We start from the raw sequence: 20897 nt of genomic DNA on the forward strand, positions 1-20897 counted from the left end.
ATGTCGCACAAGGATGTGATCAGTTCACACTCCTGGAACTGAAAATTTGCTAGGTTTGCAGTTACGGACTTATGGCCATATGATGAATCCCATTACTCAAACTAAATGCCTCGGGTGCTCGAGGGCAACTATTTTTGGAGGTTTAACAATTATAACAGGAGAAGAAAACAGAAACAGGATGCTTCCGAGTACAACAACACGAACAGATGAACTATATAGAGCTGGCTGGCCTTCGGAACTATATTTGCATACCAGCGCAGCAATTGCGAAAGCAATAGAGTCCTAATTACAGAAATGGCTTCTTCCCGATTGATTAAGGCAATGGTTCCTCTGAATCTCCCAGCCGTGATAGGTGGAGGTAAGCATCGGTTCCTACATAAAAGGGAAAAGGCAATAATGATCAGTTGCATGCCCAGAGTGTAGCTATGCTGTATTTCAAGATGGAAATCGATGTAGCAATACAGTAGTTGTGAACAGTGAGCTGATTGAGCATCATGTCAGTTTCAAGAGTTGTAGGTTCTGTATAGCAAATCAGCTTAACTTTCCAAGGTCTTAAATGTTAAGAATTTCTGACAGTGATTTACGAGAACCAAAGGGCAAGATGAATATGGCCGCATTCTTCTGTATGTCCATTACATAAACATAAAGGTGAAGTATGGACATACCATATCCTTCCATAGAGATGATCTGCAAGTCCCCGCCGAAATATCGAGCATAAAGTCGACTAATCGGGATCCCATAACCATATCCAGCCATAGTTACTCCTTCGTTATGTTCATCCAGGTCAGGAGGGTTTTCTGCTGTACTATAGAGATAAGTAAAAATTCTTGAGAGGCCACTCCTTGGTATTCCACCACCTTCATCACTAATCTGCAAAAGAGGGTTATTAGTCCAAAAGCTCATGCAAAATCCTGAAGAATCGAAACTATTGAAGTCTACTGATATAGGCGCGGAAGATACAAAGTTGACAGATATAGGTACAGAAGATACGAAGTTTGCTGATATAGGTGCAGAAGATACAAGTATGTCAGTGGCATATCATAGAATTAATGAGAGCAAAAATTCTGACAAAAGGATATTTGGTTAATTAGTTTCATGTAGCTATCTGTTAGCATCGTCAAAGGCACTTGATTTTACAACTCTGTTAATTGCATTTGGCTAGAATCAGGAAAAAAAAAGAACCAGCTCACACGGATTGATGTCTATTAATATGTGACTTGTATCCTTGGGCCAGCAAGAAATAAATGGAGTCCATTTCCCTCAAATCTCCTTTACTCCCTTGGTTGACATGTGACATTACATTACCATCACGGAACCACGGCAAGACGCAAGACAAGGAAAGTCCAGTGTCAAGGTCAAGGTCAGCTGCAAAACTACCTCTCTTCTACAGTTCTACTACAATGTCTATTTATCTTCGAAGCGTATATCAGACTCACAAACGCCAGCATTACCCTAACAATAATAACTCATGAGTTTAATTCTCTACAGTTAAAATTATACTGTTTGCCCATCCTACAAAGGAAGGACAATTAATATACACATTAAAAATTAATTGAAACTTGTTCGATAAAAACATTTGAAAAAAAAACTTATATACCATGTTTGACACTACAAACTTCCCAACAGAAAATGTAATGGGTAAATCTTAGGTAGAGTCGCACCTTAATAGTTACATCCTCTGCTCCATCAGCAACTATGATTCGAACTGGTGGTGCATGCTTATCAGAGTTCATGTACCGTTCCTGTACTGCACGAAGGGAGTTCTTCACCAATTCGAAAATCATGAGATGTAGATGTGGTGTAACATATCTGAAAAGAAGATTTCAAGAATAGCTCAGAAAGTCATTCAGGGACTCTCCGTGGTTCAATAATATTTTTTTATCAACAGAATGACTGGTACAATACAATCAGACTTTTAAAAAAAAAAGAGTCGCTACAGAGGTTAAAGTACAACTAGGATAGTTCCCAACACACAGTGATAAGAGAAGAATAGCAATTAAAGGTCATATAAATAAGTCAAGCAAGAAATTGACTGAAAATGATGAGAAAGAAAAAGGTCAAATGTCACAAGGGATACATGCGAATCCTGAAGTAAAGCATGATGACATTTAATTAAGGCAAAGGCAGGTAGCAAGAGTTCAGAATTGGGACTTACGGAAATGTAAAATCCGGATCTCCGTATATGTCGACATCAGGAGCTGATCCATACTCCCGCATGCAAATAGCACGTGCATCTTCACTAGCAATTCGAGCTACTGTCATAGGTGACATTTTTGTGTTTATAAGTCCTATCACACCAGGCTCTGGATCAGGATCGTGCAAAGCAACATGCTGCCCTGAATCAAGCAAATCAGCACATGGTTACTCCATATCAGGACAAAAGCAGGAGCACAGATGCATTTTTCCTTCTTTTTTTTAAATGACGACATAAACGACAATCGCATGGCAACCATTGTCCTCTAAAAGGAGGAATGGGATGATTGGGTAACCATTAACTACTAGATACTGAAGAACGTTACAACAGTTACTTCTGATATCCAGCTAAAAACACTGATTTATTAACTATTAACCACCACATTCTGTGGAAAATCATGATTCCTATGTTTGAACCCTAATTATAGTTTCCAAATAAACTAGGGCTGAAAAGGCTTTTAGCAAGATGTCAGACAGAATAAGAGTCTCAGATGCCCTTTTGACAAGGGTTTAGGGTACATTAATGTTCAGATCAACTTAAACCCTTTCGGCAAGGGTTTAGGATACGTTAACGTTCAGATCGACCTAAACCCTTTGGACAAGGCTCAGATCAGCCTAAATCCTTTGGGCAAAGCTCAGATCAACCTAAACCCTTTGGTCAAGAAAGAAAGCAGTAGCAATACAGTGAATGTTAACATTCATGGCGGATGGCTAAAATGGGGCAGTAGACAGACTGCTTTCCAATCAAGAGTTTATTCATACCTAAAGTGCTAGATTACCAATCTTGACCAATACACCTTTCTGAGGACCGGACATAAGAGAGGTGCAAGTGCTAAGTTCACTAACCTATCAGCATCCGGATCCCGATCCTTGACAGGTAGAAGCGATCAAGGAATTGATGGATCTCATCGATTCCAGGGGGGAATGCCTTCGAACCGCCCAAGTCCTTCTTCAGCTGCTGCACACCCAATGCAATTGTGGGCACCACATTGGTGTGCCGCACCCTAATCATTTTGATCATCTGGGTGAATGCGAGCTCATCTTCCTGGCTTCTCACCTCCCGGAAGGACCGGATGTCACGGAATGAATCCACGTACCAATCTCTCACCTTCACAGAGGCAAACAGACCAAAAGTTAGACATGCAAATGTATATTTTGATCTGCAAGAAGCTGCTAGCTGGTTTGGACTCTGTGAATTCCTCTTTTGAATATTTGCAACTTGAGAGATCAGGTGCTTCTGAATAGGATTAGAAAAAGATCCAAATGAATTTAAGCAAGTTGGCAGGTAGGAATGCTCCAAATTTCTTCATCATTCTAGAATACAACTATGCTGCACCTACAAGAACCGAAAGCAATTCTTAAACAAAGCCGGCTGGAATTGAAAAAAAATGATCTGATGATGTAGTTTAGTGAAAGGGAGAGACCGAAAATGACATGACAACTACGATGTTAATTGGGACTAATGGAATCAATTTCTAATTCGCAAATATCTGAGGCTCAGAAAGGTTGCAAAAGGCAGATAACTCAGGAATAGGATAAAAAAAGGGGTATCTGCGAAACAGGACCATCTCAACAGTAATAGCGGCCATCCTTCCTGTTCTTCCCAAGAAGGCAGGAACCGGCAACAAACATAAAATGGAATGGCACATTATTATATATTTAGGGCCTGTTTGATCCAAGTGCCAATGGGTGAAAGTGCTAAAGTTTAGCACCTTTATGCATTAACACATCCAAACAGGAGTGCTAATGGGGACGGCTAAACTTTAGCCTACCTCCAAAAAGATGCAAAAGCATTAGCTGGTGGGGAGGTGCTCATAGGTGCTAATGGGCACCTGGAACTCGCGAAAAGACCGAAATACCCCTGCCAACCTTATCCTATCCTCGCGCGTCGCCCTCCCCCTCGCGAGATGCCGCCGCCGCCGCGTGCTCCTCCCCGCTGCTAGCCGCACCACGGCACCCTCCCTCCTTCCCTCGCCACACGCCGCCATGGATTCCTCCCCTGCCACCGTCCGTGCTCCTCCCCGCCGCCGCCGCCGTGTGCTCCACACCGCCACTGCCATCACCGCTAGCTCCTCCCCGCCACTACTCGCGCCGCAGCACCCTCCCTCCTCCCCTCGCCCAGCCCAGTTCTCCGTCACCGGAGATGGAACCACATGGGCTGCAGGACGGCGAGGGCTTCATGGACTTCTTCTCCCACGGGGATTCCACAGTGCCGTCCTCCAATCTCGGTGGCTTCTTCTCCAAGGGGCTGTAATTTATGTTAAAGGTTGGCATTCTGAAATTGTATAGCAGCTTGGCAAGCAGAACATTAGCAAGCAGAGCAGCATAGCAGCTTGGCAAGCAGAGAGCACGCGGGTGGTCAGGGAGGGGACCAGGACGCACGGGAGGAGAGCAGGGAGACAAAAGCAGCATGCACGGGATCCAAACAGAGGCTAAAGTTTAGCACCACGATCCATTAGCCGACTTAAACTTTAGCAATGGCACATCCACTCATACAAAATCTAGGAACAGAGCACCGAATCCTATAAGAAATATTATTAAATTGTCAACATCCTAGGAGATAAACAAGTGGCAAATCGATCGTTCGCGAAAAACGAAACAAACCCTTCAGTCGCAAAAAAATAAGATGTGCAGATCGAGCTAGGCCGCAAGCAAGATGTCCGAAGCTATCCACATGAACGAAGAAGCGAGGAAGGGGACCGCCCCGCGCAACAAAGTACAAACGAACAAATCGACCCCGCATGCGCAACCGGCCCAAATCAGGCCGGTCCGGCCGCCACGAGAGAATCCAGAAGCGAGGAGGACGCATGGGGGCAGGAAATCAACCTTGAGGATGGCGGGCTTGCTGGAGAGGCCGAAGGGGAGCGACTCGAGGTCGAGCGCGCGGCGCGCGATGCGGATGGGGAGCTCCTTGTGCAGGAACTGCGCGGCGAGCAGGAGGGTCCGCTCCGTGGGCCGCGCCCCGAACTCCATCATGTAGCGCAGGCTGACCCCGGTCTGGCGCATCGCCCCCCACCGCGCCACCTCCTCGGCCACCGCCCGCGCCACGGGCTCCGACGCCATGCTCCCCGTCTCTGTCTCACCTGCGATTGTGGGGCGGGGGGAAAATGGCGGACGGGCGGGCGGCCTACGGCGGCACGACGACGGCGACGATGGCGGTGCCACCGGAGCGGCGCATCGGCTTGGGGGTATAAATAGCGGGGGCGCAGGAGGAGGAGGAGGGAGGAGTGACGGAAGAGGAGAGCCAAAATGGGATGGGATGTGAGGGGCAGACGATGGGTAGGGATGGCAACGGGGCGGGTCGGGTCGGGCGGAGCTTCCGCGGACCCGTCCCAGAAACTCGAGAATAAAATCCGCTCCGGCTCCGAACCTCATTTCGAGTGATAATATGCACCCGTCTCTAAATCGTGTGGATCTTTCGAAACCCGACGGGTCCCGAAACCCGAGCAAGACAGTGATACAGTGATACAGTCATACAGAAACAAAATAGGGATAGCAATACCACTACTTAAGCACGCCACCACACAATACAAATATCTAACCACAGTTATTAGTCACACAATAATAAAGTTATTGTGACCTTGCTTAACAAAATAAGCAGTTAACGTAATCTAGCTTGATAGCTATCAAAGTTCCAGTACCATAATAAAAGATCATTACAAGACATGAGTTCCTAGACTAAATAGAAATGAGCAGTAACACGAGTCCTTAAGCAATAGAATGAGGCAATGAGCTTCTGAAGTCTTGATGACTTCATTTGTTGTTGTAGTTTATTAATCAACAACATTTGATTCAGGTTCATCCTGAATAAGTAAAAACAAGAAATAAGTTAAATACTCGAATGTCAGGAGACTAGCGGGACCAAGTTGAATTGTTCAAGAATGAAACATCATTACCATATCTTCATCTTCCTCGTCAAGATTAGTCATCAATGCAGAAAAAAAGTGGACTGAGATCCTATAATAACAAATAAAGAATTCACAAATTAGTTAAGAAACGAAACAAATATTGAACTGTTGTTAGACATTAGATCATTTACCTAACATGTCGGCATGAGACAAAGCTTGCATACACATAAGTGCTTCTACCATTGATGGTGCAAGTCTACTACGATGTGGACTAATAATTCTCTCATCAGTACTAAAGACTGACTCAGATGCCATTGTTGTCATAGGAATTGTAAGGATATGACGTGCAATCTTTCTTAAAATAGGATATTTTAGCCCTCCAACTTTGCACCATTGTATGACATCCAACTCTTGTGTCCTAGGCAGCACCTCCTCCTCCAAGTACAAATCCAACTCTGTGCGCACATGAGTGGTACGTACTTGTGGCTTTTTTGACATGTAATCATCAAAAGCCTCCGCCCAGTCTTCAATTACCGAGTCAGCATGAACACTGATTTGCCTAGTTTGAGCACCATCAGTTGTGGCAACACTCTTCCTGGAATCTTGGTATTCCAAAATTAAATTGTACATCAAGTCTTTCACTTTATTGACAGTCGTAGCTGTACTTTCAGACCTATGAATCTTGGTGAAAAGAGCATTCAACAGGTGTAGTTTATACCTAAGATCTAGGGCAGCAGCAGCCATCAAACCACGCACATCTGACCAATATTTGTTGAATTTGTCTTTCATTTTAGTAGACATTTCTTCTACCTTGGGGATAGAACTCATTTGCCACTTCCTAATAGCAATATAAATATTGGTGATTTTGGGAAAGAAAATATTTGCTGTGACATAGCCAGTGCCTGACAGTAGTTCAGTTACATCATAGAATATTTTTAATTTATCACAAAGATCTTTAGCAAACTGTCAATCTTCTTGTGTTGGAACACATGGAGCACGAGCAGCAAGGCGTTCAAAAACATCTTGGTACAACAATGCAGTGCTAAGCATTATATAAGCGGAGTTCCATCTAGTTTTACAATGGAAAAAGTCTATTTTACTCTCCTCATCTATTTACTTTGTCCACTTAACCCTCTAAGCAAAATTTAGGCTCACTTTACTCCCCCAAACTATTTCATTTGGTCCAATCTACCCCCTAATTAAATTTCTCTTTTTTGTTTCTTCGCGTACAAATTGAATTTTAATTTCAGATTTTGTCAGTTCACTTATAACATGACGCTCCATGTTAAAAAAATATATTAGAATTTTTTCATGATTAATTTTTGTACAGTTTTGTATATCTACGATCAATTTCATATTAAATATTCCTAACCTATGAAAATAACCATGAAAAATTCTTAGTATAATTTTCTAATATGAGGCATCATGTTTTGTATATGCTCACAAAATTTGAACTCAAAATTCAACTCATACACGAAGAAATAAAAAAGAGAAATCTAATTAGGGGTAGATTGGACCAAATGAAATAGTTCGGAGGAGTAAAGTGAGCCAAAACTTTGTTCAGGGGGTTCAGCGGATAAAGTGGATAGGTGAGGGAGTAAAATTGACCTTTTCCTTTTACAATCAAGTGCTATTCTTTTTTTCATATTTACCTTTCGTTTGTATTGTCATTTTCTCAAATGTTTCATGTCTTTTAGCCATGGCAGACCAAAATGCAACACTCTCACGCACTATATCTATTCCTTCCTCCATGATACTCATTCCCTCTTTCACTGTCAGATTTAGAATGTTTGCAGCACAACGTATATGTACTAATTTACCCTTCAACATACAAGAGGAAAGTGTCAACTTGCCTTCCATAGCGATCGTACCCTTCTTGAGCTCATCATTGATGGTTCCGGTCATATTCTTCATATTCTTCATGAGGTTGTCATTGGTGCTGCAGTTGTCAAGAGTTATAGTGGACAAATTCCTCTCAATATGCCAATCCAAAAGAACTTCATGAAGAACATCAGTTATAACCTCAGCTGTATTGCACAAATAAGTATCGTAAGGAGCAAGGAAAAGAGTAAAAAAATACAGATAATGAATAACATAAAGATAAATAAGGTTGGCTGTCATATGCTTTATTATTATTAAGAAGAAAACTTTTCAAGTCATCATCCAGAAAATAAGCTGTCACTGCTATGTACCCTTTCCACTGATGATTTGCGCAGGAGGAGGAGGAGCGAGGAGAGACGGAAGAGGAGAGCCAAAATTTCCTTAGAGTCAAAATAGGATGGGATGATTTGCACAGGAGGAGGGAGGAGTGACGGAAGAGGAGAGCCAAAGTGGGATGGGATGTGAGGGACGGGCAACGACGAACAGGAGAGGAGGGGAGAGAGCGCGATGGGGTGGGGCCCGGTGTGCCACCGGGCCGTGGGCCATCCCTGTCAGTGTCCCTGCACGCCTGCAGCGTGGCGAGCCGGGCGGTGCGTGGGCATGAGAGCAGGGACCTCTAGCTGGCAGGTGGGGACACGGGGACCGGTGGGCTCGTGGCACGGATTACCGCGCCCGTGTGGGGTAGGCGATGGGACGTTTTGGGAAGGTGATACCGAGGACGACATGTGGGGACCAATTGCTCTATTTTCGATGACAGGTGGGCCTGGAAGCGCTTCCGCGAATAGTATGCGGGGGTAAAGGAAGGTGCCCGGTGACTGGTGAGCGACGCTTGCTGGCGTTCGTGCCTTCCAGCCATCATCTGATTCACGCTGTCCACCCGTCGTGCAGCTAGATGATACACTCAGCGGAACAAGAGTCTCGTGTCAGCAAACCGTTTGGATTTGACAACAAACCATTTAGTCTAACGGTCAGCGTCATTAACATGTTTGTTTTACTAGTTTATCTTTTTAAGTAAACATATTTGGAGAGATTTGGTTTAGTAAATAAAACCGTATTTATGATTTAAGCTAGCTAAATGAGTACGGTAGTGCTCAAGAATGGCCATCTCGTTCCACGGAAACGGTGGATGCAGCTGCTTGTTTTTGGGTTAAACCAGGTGCCGCAACGAAGACAGCGTGCCACATCAGGGAAGAAAAGGAGCTCCAACTTTGCAGATCGACCGAGCCTGTAACTGTCCATCAGTCCATCCGATCCTACCTTGCATGCATCTCGTCGCTGTCCCAAATGGTCAGTTGGTTCCTACAGTAGCGCGTTTCTGATGAATCGTTGCATGCATTTTAGCATGTATGTGCCATGCAACCTGCAGCATATATGGAAATCACTTGCTTAAGCATATATGGTTGGAATTAAACAAGGATGGGAATAACAAGATTATCGAGCTTATGAAAGAGAGGCACTTCATGTACAGCTTATCTGCACGCTTTCGCTTGGGAAAAATATAAGACTTGATCACAGAGTACCTTGGCCAAATGGCCACAATAATCCTGCTTCAACCACATATTTTGGTGGAGCACTAGAGCTACGCGTGTTGGACTGACAGATGGCGATGACCGCACGATGAAGAATACGATGGGGGTGCCAGCGACTTGAGAGAAGGCCCTGCACATCGATAAGAGCAGGCAACTTATACTTAGTTTACAGCAGCTAATCCGTCCAGTTGAACGTCGTTTAAGCACCATTGACAGCTGAGTCAAGCGCGAAACAAAACGAACGGAACGCCGGCTCTTTTGTCTGACGGCGATAGCATTGGTTTCAGGTATGGTGCAGAATCATTGTGTGATTGGTGACAAGTGACATCCGATGTGTACATGGTCATCGTTCAACTTAACCAAGTAAACCTAAGCCATCAGCCGCTAACTAGCTTATTAATTAGGTGAAAATGAGATAGCATGCCAAGGGTTTGATGTTTTCTTAATTTCTTGCCCCGCCCCTGTATGCGATCTCTCTCCTGCTTTAAGATCCGAACTGATTGATGAGCAACGCTGGCACCTCGACCGGCAAAGATCGAACTGAAAATAATGTTCGTTAGCCTTGAACAAAGCAATCCCCGAGTCACGCACGGCTCACGTACGGCTCCTTTGGCTGACTGGCTACGCGCGTATTGGCACCGCAAACTCGGTTTGGTACGGCACTTGGCGGCCACGTCACAGGGCAAAGCCGTTAAGCCGCGCACTCGTACGAGTGGACCTCATCCAACCAATTATCTGCTTGACACAGCATCCGCACCAATCATACGTACCCTCTTTCCTTAATTAAGGTTATTATTACGGGAAAATGGTACAAATCTTTGCATGTGAACAAAATATGGTCGGACCATGAGATATCGTGCACGCCTCCGTTGAGCTCACACGATGACGACACGAACTCCAGCAGCTGGCTAGCTAAGAGATACAATACGAGTTGGTGGTCTTTGTCCCCATCCGTGCTCTAAGCTCTATATGCACCATCTTCCTTAAGATCTGCAACGAAGCATGCTCCATGTGCATGTTCTACGAACTAATTAAAATTCACAGACCTCATGTTGTATTCGATGATAATTGAAAATATCTCGGAACATTATTAGCAACGGAAGTTGTTTCCTCTAAAAAAAATCACAGAGCTAATTGGTGCTGTCCTGCAGTGCACCTGTTCTCTTCAGCTAAAGAGTGGGTTAGGTTAAATGGTTAACTATTTATATTCTGCGGTTTCTTCACTACGGTTCATTTCAATATGCGCCACTTATATGGATTTTTGAAAGTTGGCACAATTTCCGTATGCTTGGGGAACCCCGGAATACCATAAGCTTCTGAACTAGGATAAAATTTAATCGATCAAGGAGGATAGAGAGCTACACATATATACATACGTACGTACGTACGTACGTACGTACACACACACACACACACACACTCTTTTGACATCTCGCTACTATTAGGTTGGCGAAAGACAATATTACTCAAAGTTCTCGCATCGATCCAAATTAAAATCTAAAGAATCCTCGATCAATGCCAAGTGGCCCAAGAGAGGATGGTTGGTTATCAAACATGAAACAACAATGAAATATTCTGATTCTTCGTTGGCTACCTTGTGCGGAGTTAACGAGGTTATCAGGATCATATACATTAGTCTGCCCCTTGAACCTAGACGGATATAATCGACACATGTGCAAAATGCTTTACGAACCAATCAGTGAGACTCTTAGAGATAACCGCAGCATCCTAAGCACTTCCATCATTAAATCCCATTGCTTTTATGTATTTGCAATTGCAAGGGCAAGGCATTAACGTGTTTTTTTAATTTTTTTTCTTGACTAGCGACCTGAAGTCTACGTAAAGTTGTGCTGCAGTCCATGTGCCGCGAAATGGCCATGCGTGTGCCCCCGTGAAACTACCGGGAGCCGAATTCGTGTTCTCTTTTAATTTCCCCCGTTGGAATGAATTTTTTTTTTCTTTTCCTGAGGTCCATCAGGCACAGTGGCAGTGTGGCACTCTGAATGAACACATGGACTCACGAGATGGACAGAACCCATCGACACCCTCCGATCCTATGGGTCCGTGACTTGCAATCCGCGCTAAAATAGGTGACGAGAAATGACTAGTTGGTCTCAATCTGAAGAGATCGCAGTTGGGCTCCAGCACATGTGAACGTTGTTTTTCTTTTTGAGAGGTCTAGGCAGCATAGAAGGAAGGACCGTGACTTGCAAGGCATTGACGTGCCATATCTTTTTCAGTGACTAGCTTCCTGGAGTTTAAGGTAAAGTTTTGCTGTCAACGTGCCGCGAAATGGGCGTGTGTATGTCCCGTGAAAATACTAGGAAACGGAGTGCCACCGGATCGGGGTTCGTGTTCTCTTTTCCCATTTGAATGGAAGGTTTGTTTTCGAGATCCTTCAGGCACACCTTGAGGCACAAGGGGGCACACGAGATGGACATAAAACATAACCATTGACCATCCGATTTTCAAAAAGTATTGGGCCAAGCCAATTTGACCGTCAACAACATTCGGGTCTGTGATTTGAAAATGCGTGCTAGCTAGTGCAATGTCAATAAACAAAAAATAGGACTTGTTGGTCTCTTAATAATCTGAAGAGGTGAGAATCGGGCTGCGGTGATATCCGTCACAACGTGAGATTTCGTAGAGTGTTGAAGAATGAACTTTGTTTTTCTTTTCTTTTCTTTCCTCCTTTATTTTTGTCCTATGAGGTAGGTAAATGCTAGAAGATTAGAAGAGAGAAGAAGAAGTATGTGCTAGTAACTCAGCCCAAAGAACAATATGGGCCAACTACTGGAGCAGGGCATTTCTTGACAAGGCCTCAAAAATACTCTCTCTGGATTGCTGCTTCAGCTATTTGGCCCACCATTCTCCAAAATAGACAGCGCCATGTGTGCACCGTGCACCTTCGCTGACGCAAATAGGAAGGAATCACGAAGAGCTCAAAGTTGGTACATCGCATTGTACCATGAAACGTTGAATGTCAAATCCTTGACGACGCACAATCCGACTTTTTTCTTCCCCTCCCGCTCCTGCGACCTCCTTCTAAGTGAAGATTTAATGCTCTTCCACCCTTCTCTCTGATCACCTTATCGGTTACCTCCCTTAGCCATATTGCCGTTAGTGACATGCATACCTCACAAAGACTACCGACTTCGATTATACGTGGATGGTAATGACCTAACCTTCCACCACCGTTTTATCTTTATCTTTTTTAACCACCTCAAATTCTCAAGTGCACACCACTCTATTAGTGATGCTTTGTTGTATCGTACTCCAACATATACTCTCTCTGTTTTTTTACATGTCATATTATATTTGTCCTAAGTCAAACTTATACCATTTTGACCAAGTTTATAGAAAAATCTAACAACATCTACAATACCAAAATTATTTCATTGAATCCACGATGGAATATATTTTGATAGCGCATATATTTTATAGTATAGTTGTTGTTGAATTTTTCTATAAAATTTAGTCAAAGTTAGACATATTTGACTTAGAACAAAACTAATGTGACATGTTAAAAAAATCGGAGGGAGTAGCTCTGACGATCCTTCTAACCTAAACCCTAACTTATCCTTTTTTAGCTACTACCAACAAGCCCCAACGATGTGCCATGTCATTGTTACTAGTTGGCACATGCACGTGCGTTGTTTGCTCTAGCGATGATGACTGAAACTGTACATCTCTTGTCCTTTTCCCCTCCATTTTCTTCCATTTTCCTTTTTTTTCTCCATCCTTATTTCCTTTCTTCTTTCCATGGAAGCTAGTGCTCCCCTCTTGTAGGATTATATCCGTTAATCCATAAATCTTCTATCATTACTTCATAGCGCTAATCATCTTCTACATCTGGTATTACTACCTTGTCGTGTATCCTTTCACGTCTGGCTGTGCTCACCGTGAGATGTCTCAATCATGATGTCCGCCGATAGCTTGCCTATGCCTCCAACCTCATCCACCCGTTGTTGTTCATCGCCCAGCCAACGTCGCATCCACCACCTCACCTCACCATCCTGGATTTTGTCACCTCCACTGTGAGCCTCTCCAAGCCTCGCCTTCTCTTCCCCGTTCCGGTACCACTCCCAATAACTCTAACCTAGCTTCTTCTCCGACTCAGGCCGGCGACCCCTCGCCGCCGATGTGTGTCCGTTCTTTCTCCTCTGAAGCGTTCGCACGTCGACTAGGGATTTTGTAAACGTTGCAACATGGTTGGTTCGCTGCAAGGTGTCCATCGATCCACTCTGACACCTGAAAGAAGCGACGTCATCACGTTTTAGCGGTTAGCTGGAACCACGAAGTTAACAACGTTATCTCACCCCAACCGAACCAGGCAGCCAGTCCCGCATCGCTTTCTTCGGCCTCGCTGTTTCGCCGGATTCTATTCTAAACCCCAGCTAATACGCCAGCCCAGGCAGGAGCCAAGCCCTAGGGCCCCTAGTACTCGTGTACTCTGACCCGAAATCCCCAAGACCCCAAGTCCCCAACTGCCCCTCCTCTCTTCTTTCCCCATCGTCTTCCTCTCCGGTTCCCCAGTTCCCCGCCCCCGACGCTCCCTCTCCGCGGCCGCGGCCCCGCCCTCCGCCTCCGCTCGGACCCCACCGGGAATGGCGGCCTGAGGAGGCCGGCGTGCTAGGGTTCTTCGATCCGTGAGCGGAACGGCGGGGACAGCGGGCGGAGTCGGGGGCCGCCCGCCATGGCGACCGACTTGCCCATGAGCCCGGAGCTCGAGCAGATCGACGGCGAGATCCACGACATCTTCCGCGTGCTACAGTGAGTCCTGGATCTCCCCTCCACTCGCCTTCGCTGCGTTTTGACTTGCTGCCTTGGCGAAGCCGCTGACGGCTTTTCGGGCTGCTCTGACCTCGGCGCTGTCTAAGCTGCGTTACAGCTGGCGATTGGAAGCTAGAATTTAGCAAACGGAATCGAGTTGGTAACCAAACAATTGGCAATTTCGCGTTCGGGGTTGTAGTCACAAGGAACACTGAACCTTTAACCTTGTGTGCTGTGATTTGCTCAGACGTCATTCGGGATACTAAAAATGGTTTTTTTGCTTCCATCGTTCAGTGTATTCCTGCTGCCATGTTACTTTTGAGATTATGTAAATGGCACATGGTTTCGTAATTTTACCATTCCTAAGCATTCTCGCATAATTAGTGAAGAAGTCCCGCTGAATTTGCTGCCTCTTTTGTTCATAATACTTGAACCCCACCTTGGAACTGATAGACAAAATTTTGCAATGGCAGCATTGGCTTATGGTGTGCCTATATAGTATGATTGGAAACTGCTGAACTTGATGCTTCTAGTAGATTCGACAACCTAATTTCTCTTCATCAACTTATTTGCTGTCACACTATGCTGTACATGGCGTATAGTCTTGTACATGGATTTCTATATAAGGTTTTGGAAATCTTTGTCTGAATGCCAGTACTTCATTCTTGGATGACGTTAGGTACTGTGGTTTGATCCGTGCTTGTCACTTAGATGATTTGATTAATGATTTCAGACCGATGCTATAGTTTCCTGCCTTTTGTAGACACTTAGATAATGAGATATGGAATGGTTTGGTGCTATTAAATGCTGGTGAAAGTTTAAAGCTCTTGTAGAAAATTCCTAGGGCCAGGATGGATTTTGATGTATGCCTCCTTGTTGGTAATATAAACACTGATCTGATTAAAATTAAAATATCTAACCTTGCCCCGCTCCCACTTCTCTACTACTTCATTTATGAATACTGCAAGCCGTTTTTGGCTTATCTGAAGGATTTCGATGCTTGCATCCTTACTCTGAACTATATTGATCCCACAAATTGATATTTGAAATGCAGTTCTTTTGTGGGATCCAACCTGAGATGCAAATAATAGCATCTTCACCTTTTTTATGAGACCCGATTACGTTGCGTAAATGTTTATGCAGATTTTAAAACTCATTGTTTAACTCTCTTCTGATCTCATTCAACATGCGTTCAAGTTATTAGCTGCTTTCCTATTTAAGTACCTCTGAGTGCTGACAGGAAGTTTTATTCCATGGTATGTACTTTTGTGCAGAAATGGATTCCAAAAGATGGATAAGATTAAAGATTCAAATAGGCAAGCTAAGCAATTGGAAGATCTTACAGGGAAAATGAAGGAGTGCAAGCGGTGGGCCAAGCTGAACACTACTCTTGAATTTCTTATTGCAAAATTTGATGTATTTGTTTTCAATGCATGCACTTTAGTTACTTATTCATCCATATGCATGTCCTCCATTTTTATTATGTATTTATAATTTAAACATCTTTAACTTGTGTGAACTGCTGAATTAGGAATGATATTACATGATCTCTGTTTGTCATGAAGATTTCTCCTTTGAATGATTTATTATTATTGTTGTTGTTGTTATTATTACAATCACTATTGTTGTTGTTGTTTTTATTACAATTATTATTATTATTATTATTATTATTATTATTGTATAATAATTTCAATTCCACCCTTTTTTTCCAGCTTGATCAAAGAGTTTGATCGCGTTCTCAAAGATGAGGAGTCGAATAATCCACCTGAGATCAACAAGCAGCTAAATGACAGAAAACAGTTCATGGTTGGTAACTCACTTCAGTAGCCTCATTACCTTTCACTTTGCACACTTTTGTAATGTTTCTTGTGCACTGTACAGATCAAAGAGTTGAATTCCTACGTCACCTTGAGGAAAACGTAAGTTGAAGTCCGTCCTTAAGAAAATTGCTGTTGTGCATGTCTCTTTTTCGCTCCCTTTTATTTTTTACCTCAATTTCAAAGACGCATAATACTAAAATTGGAAACTTCTATTTTGAACTGTTATACCTCCTGCAAAGTCTTGTGCCACTTGGTACTTATTTTATGTTTTAAGGCTAATTCCAAATGTTTCTTGCAGATATCAAAGTAGCCTTGGTAACACCAATAAGAGGGTTGAGCTCTTCGATATGGGTGCTGGGAGTAGCGAGCCTGCTGCTGAGGACAATATTCAAATGGCATCAGGTGAAATTAGCTGCTAACTTCATCATAAACTCACAATTTTCTATCTCGCTGTTGCTTTGCAAAACTTAAAGCATGTAAAATGGCTTAGTCACAGAGCATACAAGCATATCTGCGACATTTCAACTTATGATCCTTTTTGAAATTTAACATTAGACGTACTACGGCTAGACTAAACTTCCAGAAAGACAGTGTTGTGAAATTTAAAAATTTGTATGATAGGAAATTATCCTTTTCTGTTAACCAAGTAAAGACTCGTGATCTTGTTTCAGTTGGCTTGTTCCAATTGTGGATGCATTATAAATGCCTGATGGACATCTAAAGAAAGAAAGTAAAAACACATGAACAACAATTTTTTCCAAGACAAAATTCTCACATCAGGATTGTACTGGTTCATTCTATTTTTGTTCATAACCCTTGATATAGGAGCAAGGTATTTTATTTCTTCTAATAGGATCATCTGGCTAACCTTGCAGCCATGACAAATCAACAACTCATTGATGCTGGAAGGAATCAAATGGATCAAACAGATCAAGCTATTGAACGTTCAAAAATGGTTGCTTCCCTTACTATATACCCTTATCCAGTTTGTTTCAGTGCTCTTCCATGGCATGTCTTACAAGACATTCTTCTTGTAGGTTGTGGCACAAACTGTTGAGACTGGAGCTCAAACTGCTGCAACATTAACACAGCAAGTATGCTTCTCTTATACCGGAGTACCGAAATTTCCCCTTCTAAGTGTGTTTTCTGCTGGCTTACATGTTGGCTTACTTAGCATAATGATTTCTTGGAAGATGGATGTATCTGCAATGTCCCATTCAATTTCATAGATTGCATGTAGACAGGCTCAAGATTTTCTGGTTAAAGTTCCCTCTTAAGACTTGCATTTGAGAGTATTATTAGGAGTTTGTAACGCTAAATTTCATCTTGTTTCCAGACGGAGCAAATGAAGAGAATTGGCAATGAGCTTGATTCGGTCCACTTTTCTCTGAAGAAAGCTAGCCAATTAGTGAAAGAGATTGGTCGCCAGGTTCTCCCTCCCTCCCTCTCCCTCTATCTCTCTCCCTCCCTCCCCCTCTTCCTCCCTCCCTCTCTGTGTCACATACACTTGCTGAGGTCGTCCACAAACACTAACTGAAAGTTAAACACATAAATTTTGCAGGTTGCAACTGACAAATGTATTATGGCATTCCTCTTTCTGATTGTTTTAGGTGTGATTGCTATCATTGTTGTTAAGGTATGTAATGCATGCTTATCATATGCTTCTAGAAGGATATTCTCAATTTAATATTCTTCAAGATCTCGTGCCATCTGATATTACTGGCTTATCATATGCTTCTACAAGGATATTCTCAGTTTAATATTCTTCTTCTCAGTTTAATATTCTTCAAGGAGATCTCATGCCATCTCCTGATATTACAATGCGACAACGAGAATCTAATCAGAGCCATTCACTATCTACTGTCCTTCCAGATTGTCCATCCAAACAACAAAAACATCCGAGACATTCCAGGACTGGCCCCGCCCGCACAAAATTATCAAATCCATAACAGGAGATTATTGTGGGCAGAGGATTTCATAGGTCTGTGATGTGCATGGAGGTTACATAAAGGTGCACTGTTTGCGAAGCAGCTATCCACATAAGACATAGGATGTCGTAATTGTTCTTTGTGCTTGTGTATTTATTCTTTCGTGTTAACTCCTAGCCCTAGGTCCGAATTCCTGCTTTTGGTGTTTGTACACCGCTGGCCGTTTGGCTCTGTATATGCAACAGGGATGAGATCTTATACGAGTCATTAAAAGTAAGTTCAATAGTGCATGCTTATGTCACTTGGTTTTTTATTCTCTTTTGTACGAGTTGCAAAAATGATTTTTTTCCCGATAGAGAAAGGTAGAAATGTTATCGAGAAATTTTACAAGCCATGCCATGCCCATGGGCCCATGGGCAAGGTAAAAACTCTACTTGAACAAGATCTTCGTTCACATCAGTCGACGAGCGGCAGGTTGTCAGAGCCGATCCAGCTGCTGGCAGCGTCTTTCATCACCCCTCGCCTTTTCATCATCTCCCTGACGTCGCGCACGCCGTCCCACTTCCCGGCCGCCGCGAGCGTGTTGGAGAACGCCATGTAGGCGCCCGGCCTCCCCGCGCGGCTGAGCTCGAAGACCTCCCTCGCTGCGGCGTCGGCCACTTCCACGTCCCCGTGCAGCGTGGCCGCACCGAGCAGCGCCGCCCACACGTCGGAGCTCGGCCTCGCCGGTATCCCCCTGACGAAGTCGTAGGCCTGGCGCACGCTCCCGAACCTGCCCAGCAGGTCCACCATGCACGCGTAGTGCTCCATCCGCGGCAGCAGCGAGTACTCGCTCTCCATGCTCCGGAAGACCTCCTGGCCCTGCGACAGCAGTCCGGCGTGCGCGCACGCCGAGAGGACGCTCAGGAAGGTGGCGTGGTTCGGCTTGACGTCCGCCCGCTTCCGCATTTTGCCGAACACCTGGAGGGCCTCCTCGGAGAGGCCGTTCTTCCCGTAGCCGTCGATCATCGAGGTCCAGGTGACGACGTTCCTCTCGGCCATGTGGTCGAAGACCCTCCGGCCGTCCTCCACCCGGCCACACTTGGCGTACATGTCAACCAGGGCGCTCCCCATCTTGATGTCGCTGAAGAGGCTGCTCTTGATCGCCTGGCAGTGCACCTGCTCGCCGAGCTCCGGCGACGACAAGAGAGAACACGCGCCGAGCACGCTCACGAACGTTGACACCGTTGGCCGGAACCCCGCTCGCTGCATCGCCTTGTACACCTCGAGGGAGCCCTCCACTATCTCCTCCGACTTGCTGTACCCCTCGACCATGGCGTTGTACGCCACGACGTCCTTCTCCTCCATCCCCTCGAATATTGCCTCCGCGTCCCTGTACATGCCCTCGTTCATGCACCCGACGAGCAGCGCCGTCGAGCACACCACGCTCTGCACGGGCATCGTGCCGTGCACCCGCCGCGCGTAGCCGAGCAGCCCGCTCTTCACGTAAGCGTCCACCAGCGCGGCGGAGAGGATCTCGTCGGACTCGACGACGGACCTCACGACGCGCGCGTGGACCTCCCTCGCGACGACGCCGGGCAGCGCCAGCGCCGCGGACAGCTTCAGCGCCATGGACAGCGAGAACACGTCCACCCGCCCCGTGGACGCCGCGAGCCGCCTCACGACCCCGAGCGCCTCCCCGGGGAGCCCCCGCCGGAAGTAGCCAGCGGCGAGGTAGTTGTGCGCGGCGTGGGTCGGCCTCGGCATTCTGTCGAACACGGCGCGGGCGTTGTGGAGGGAGCCGCATCGGAGGTGCAAGACTAGGAGCTTGACGGAGAGGTCCGCGGCACCGCTGAGGCCCGAAGCGAGGAGCTGCGCGTGGAGGGTCTGCGACGCGGGCCGCGGCGGGGACGCGTCGATGAGCCCCTGGAGCGCGGTGGCGAGAGCGGCGGCGGTGCGGAGGTGGCGAGGGACGCGCGGTGGGAGCGAGCCAGCGTGCGGTAGGCAGTGGACTCTGTTACTCTGTTGCATTTTGGGCGATGTCACTTTCCGCTTCAGGTTGAAATATTTCTAGCTCGCCTCGACAATCGAGATATCCCTTGTATACAAGCTAAAGGTCTTTTTTTGTTTAACATGTTTTATTTGGGTTTAATTTTGGTTCCTCAATTGTTATCTTTGAGCTAGTGCAAATTTATGACCTCCATAGCCTCTCTCTACTTCAACCAACAGTCCAACAACCATCGATTTGTCGGTTGAACTAGATAGCGCTGTGGAGATCCTTAGGGTTCAAAGTGATTTTAATTTTTAGTCGGAAGTACAATCTGTTAGTGAAGCTGATAGTTTCACTGTCCGTTCGTGAGAAAATTTGAGAGTGAAGGCAACTTTTGCTCCCGGCTTTAGAAGGTATCAATATTCACTACACCATGCATGGTGAATTGGTGATGGTTCATTTTCTGTGGTTGCCTGATGGCAGTTAGTGTCGATTGATCCAGGTCTCCAGGGTTAAAATTTGATTAATGCTGTGATCGAAGGGCTAACGTTTTATTAATGATGTGGCCAAACGAGAGACCCGTGTTTGTATACCCTCCGTCCCAAACTCCTATATTTTATTATGCATCTAAAAATAATATATATTTAGTTACATAGCAAATCATATGAATCTAAAAAAGCTAAAACGACTTATAATTTGGAACGGAGGGAGTAGTTAAGATTATTGGATAGGCAAACAAGCTTTTTTTTATCTCCATTAAGGTACATTTTGCTTAACATATTATGATAATTGATCTTAGAATCTTCGAGCTAGCCCAAACGTGCTTTCGTGAATTGTACCAGACGGTCTACATCAAACTTTGATAAAAATACTATGATGCCAAATATCTAAAGTGTTGGGGAAAAAATCAGCTTATGGAAGACACAATCCCAAGTTACTTTTCAATGGCCACATCT

General features: G+C 44.9%; 3 protein-coding genes across 3 annotated transcripts; 1 reads left to right on the forward strand and 2 right to left on the reverse strand.

Annotated features, from left to right (window-relative positions):
• Window positions 1–16: 16 nt before the first annotated feature.
• On the reverse strand, window positions 17–5434 carry LOC101786452 (pyruvate dehydrogenase (acetyl-transferring) kinase, mitochondrial). The gene is made up of 6 exons (XM_004984214.3): window positions 5020–5434; window positions 3040–3301; window positions 2156–2336; window positions 1662–1809; window positions 666–870; window positions 17–372 (listed from the first exon to the last, which is right to left on the reverse strand). The coding sequence occupies exons 1-6, from the start codon at window positions 5254–5256 to the stop codon at window positions 314–316; spliced, it is 1092 nt and encodes a 363-aa protein (XP_004984271.1). The 5' UTR covers window positions 5257–5434; the 3' UTR covers window positions 17–313.
• An 8443-nt stretch (window positions 5435–13877) lies between these two features.
• LOC101752573 (novel plant SNARE 13) lies at window positions 13878–18285 on the forward strand. Its single transcript, XM_004984215.3, has 10 exons — window positions 13878–14224; window positions 15499–15591; window positions 15937–16030; window positions 16106–16143; window positions 16343–16446; window positions 16920–16999; window positions 17082–17138; window positions 17381–17473; window positions 17606–17680; window positions 17917–18285. The coding sequence occupies exons 1-10, from the start codon at window positions 14148–14150 to the stop codon at window positions 18031–18033; spliced, it is 828 nt and encodes a 275-aa protein (XP_004984272.1). The 5' UTR covers window positions 13878–14147; the 3' UTR covers window positions 18034–18285.
• LOC101769221 (pentatricopeptide repeat-containing protein At1g28690, mitochondrial) lies at window positions 18247–20092 on the reverse strand. Its single transcript, XM_004986908.2, has one exon. It carries the CDS (start codon window positions 19980–19982, stop codon window positions 18429–18431), a length of 1554 nt encoding a protein of 517 aa, XP_004986965.1. The 5' UTR covers window positions 19983–20092; the 3' UTR covers window positions 18247–18428.
• Window positions 20093–20897: the final 805 nt, after the last annotated feature.

This window comes from Setaria italica, chromosome IX (assembly GCF_000263155.2).
Source record: "Setaria italica strain Yugu1 chromosome IX, Setaria_italica_v2.0, whole genome shotgun sequence".
Lineage (NCBI taxonomy): Eukaryota > Viridiplantae > Streptophyta > Magnoliopsida > Poales > Poaceae > Setaria > Setaria italica.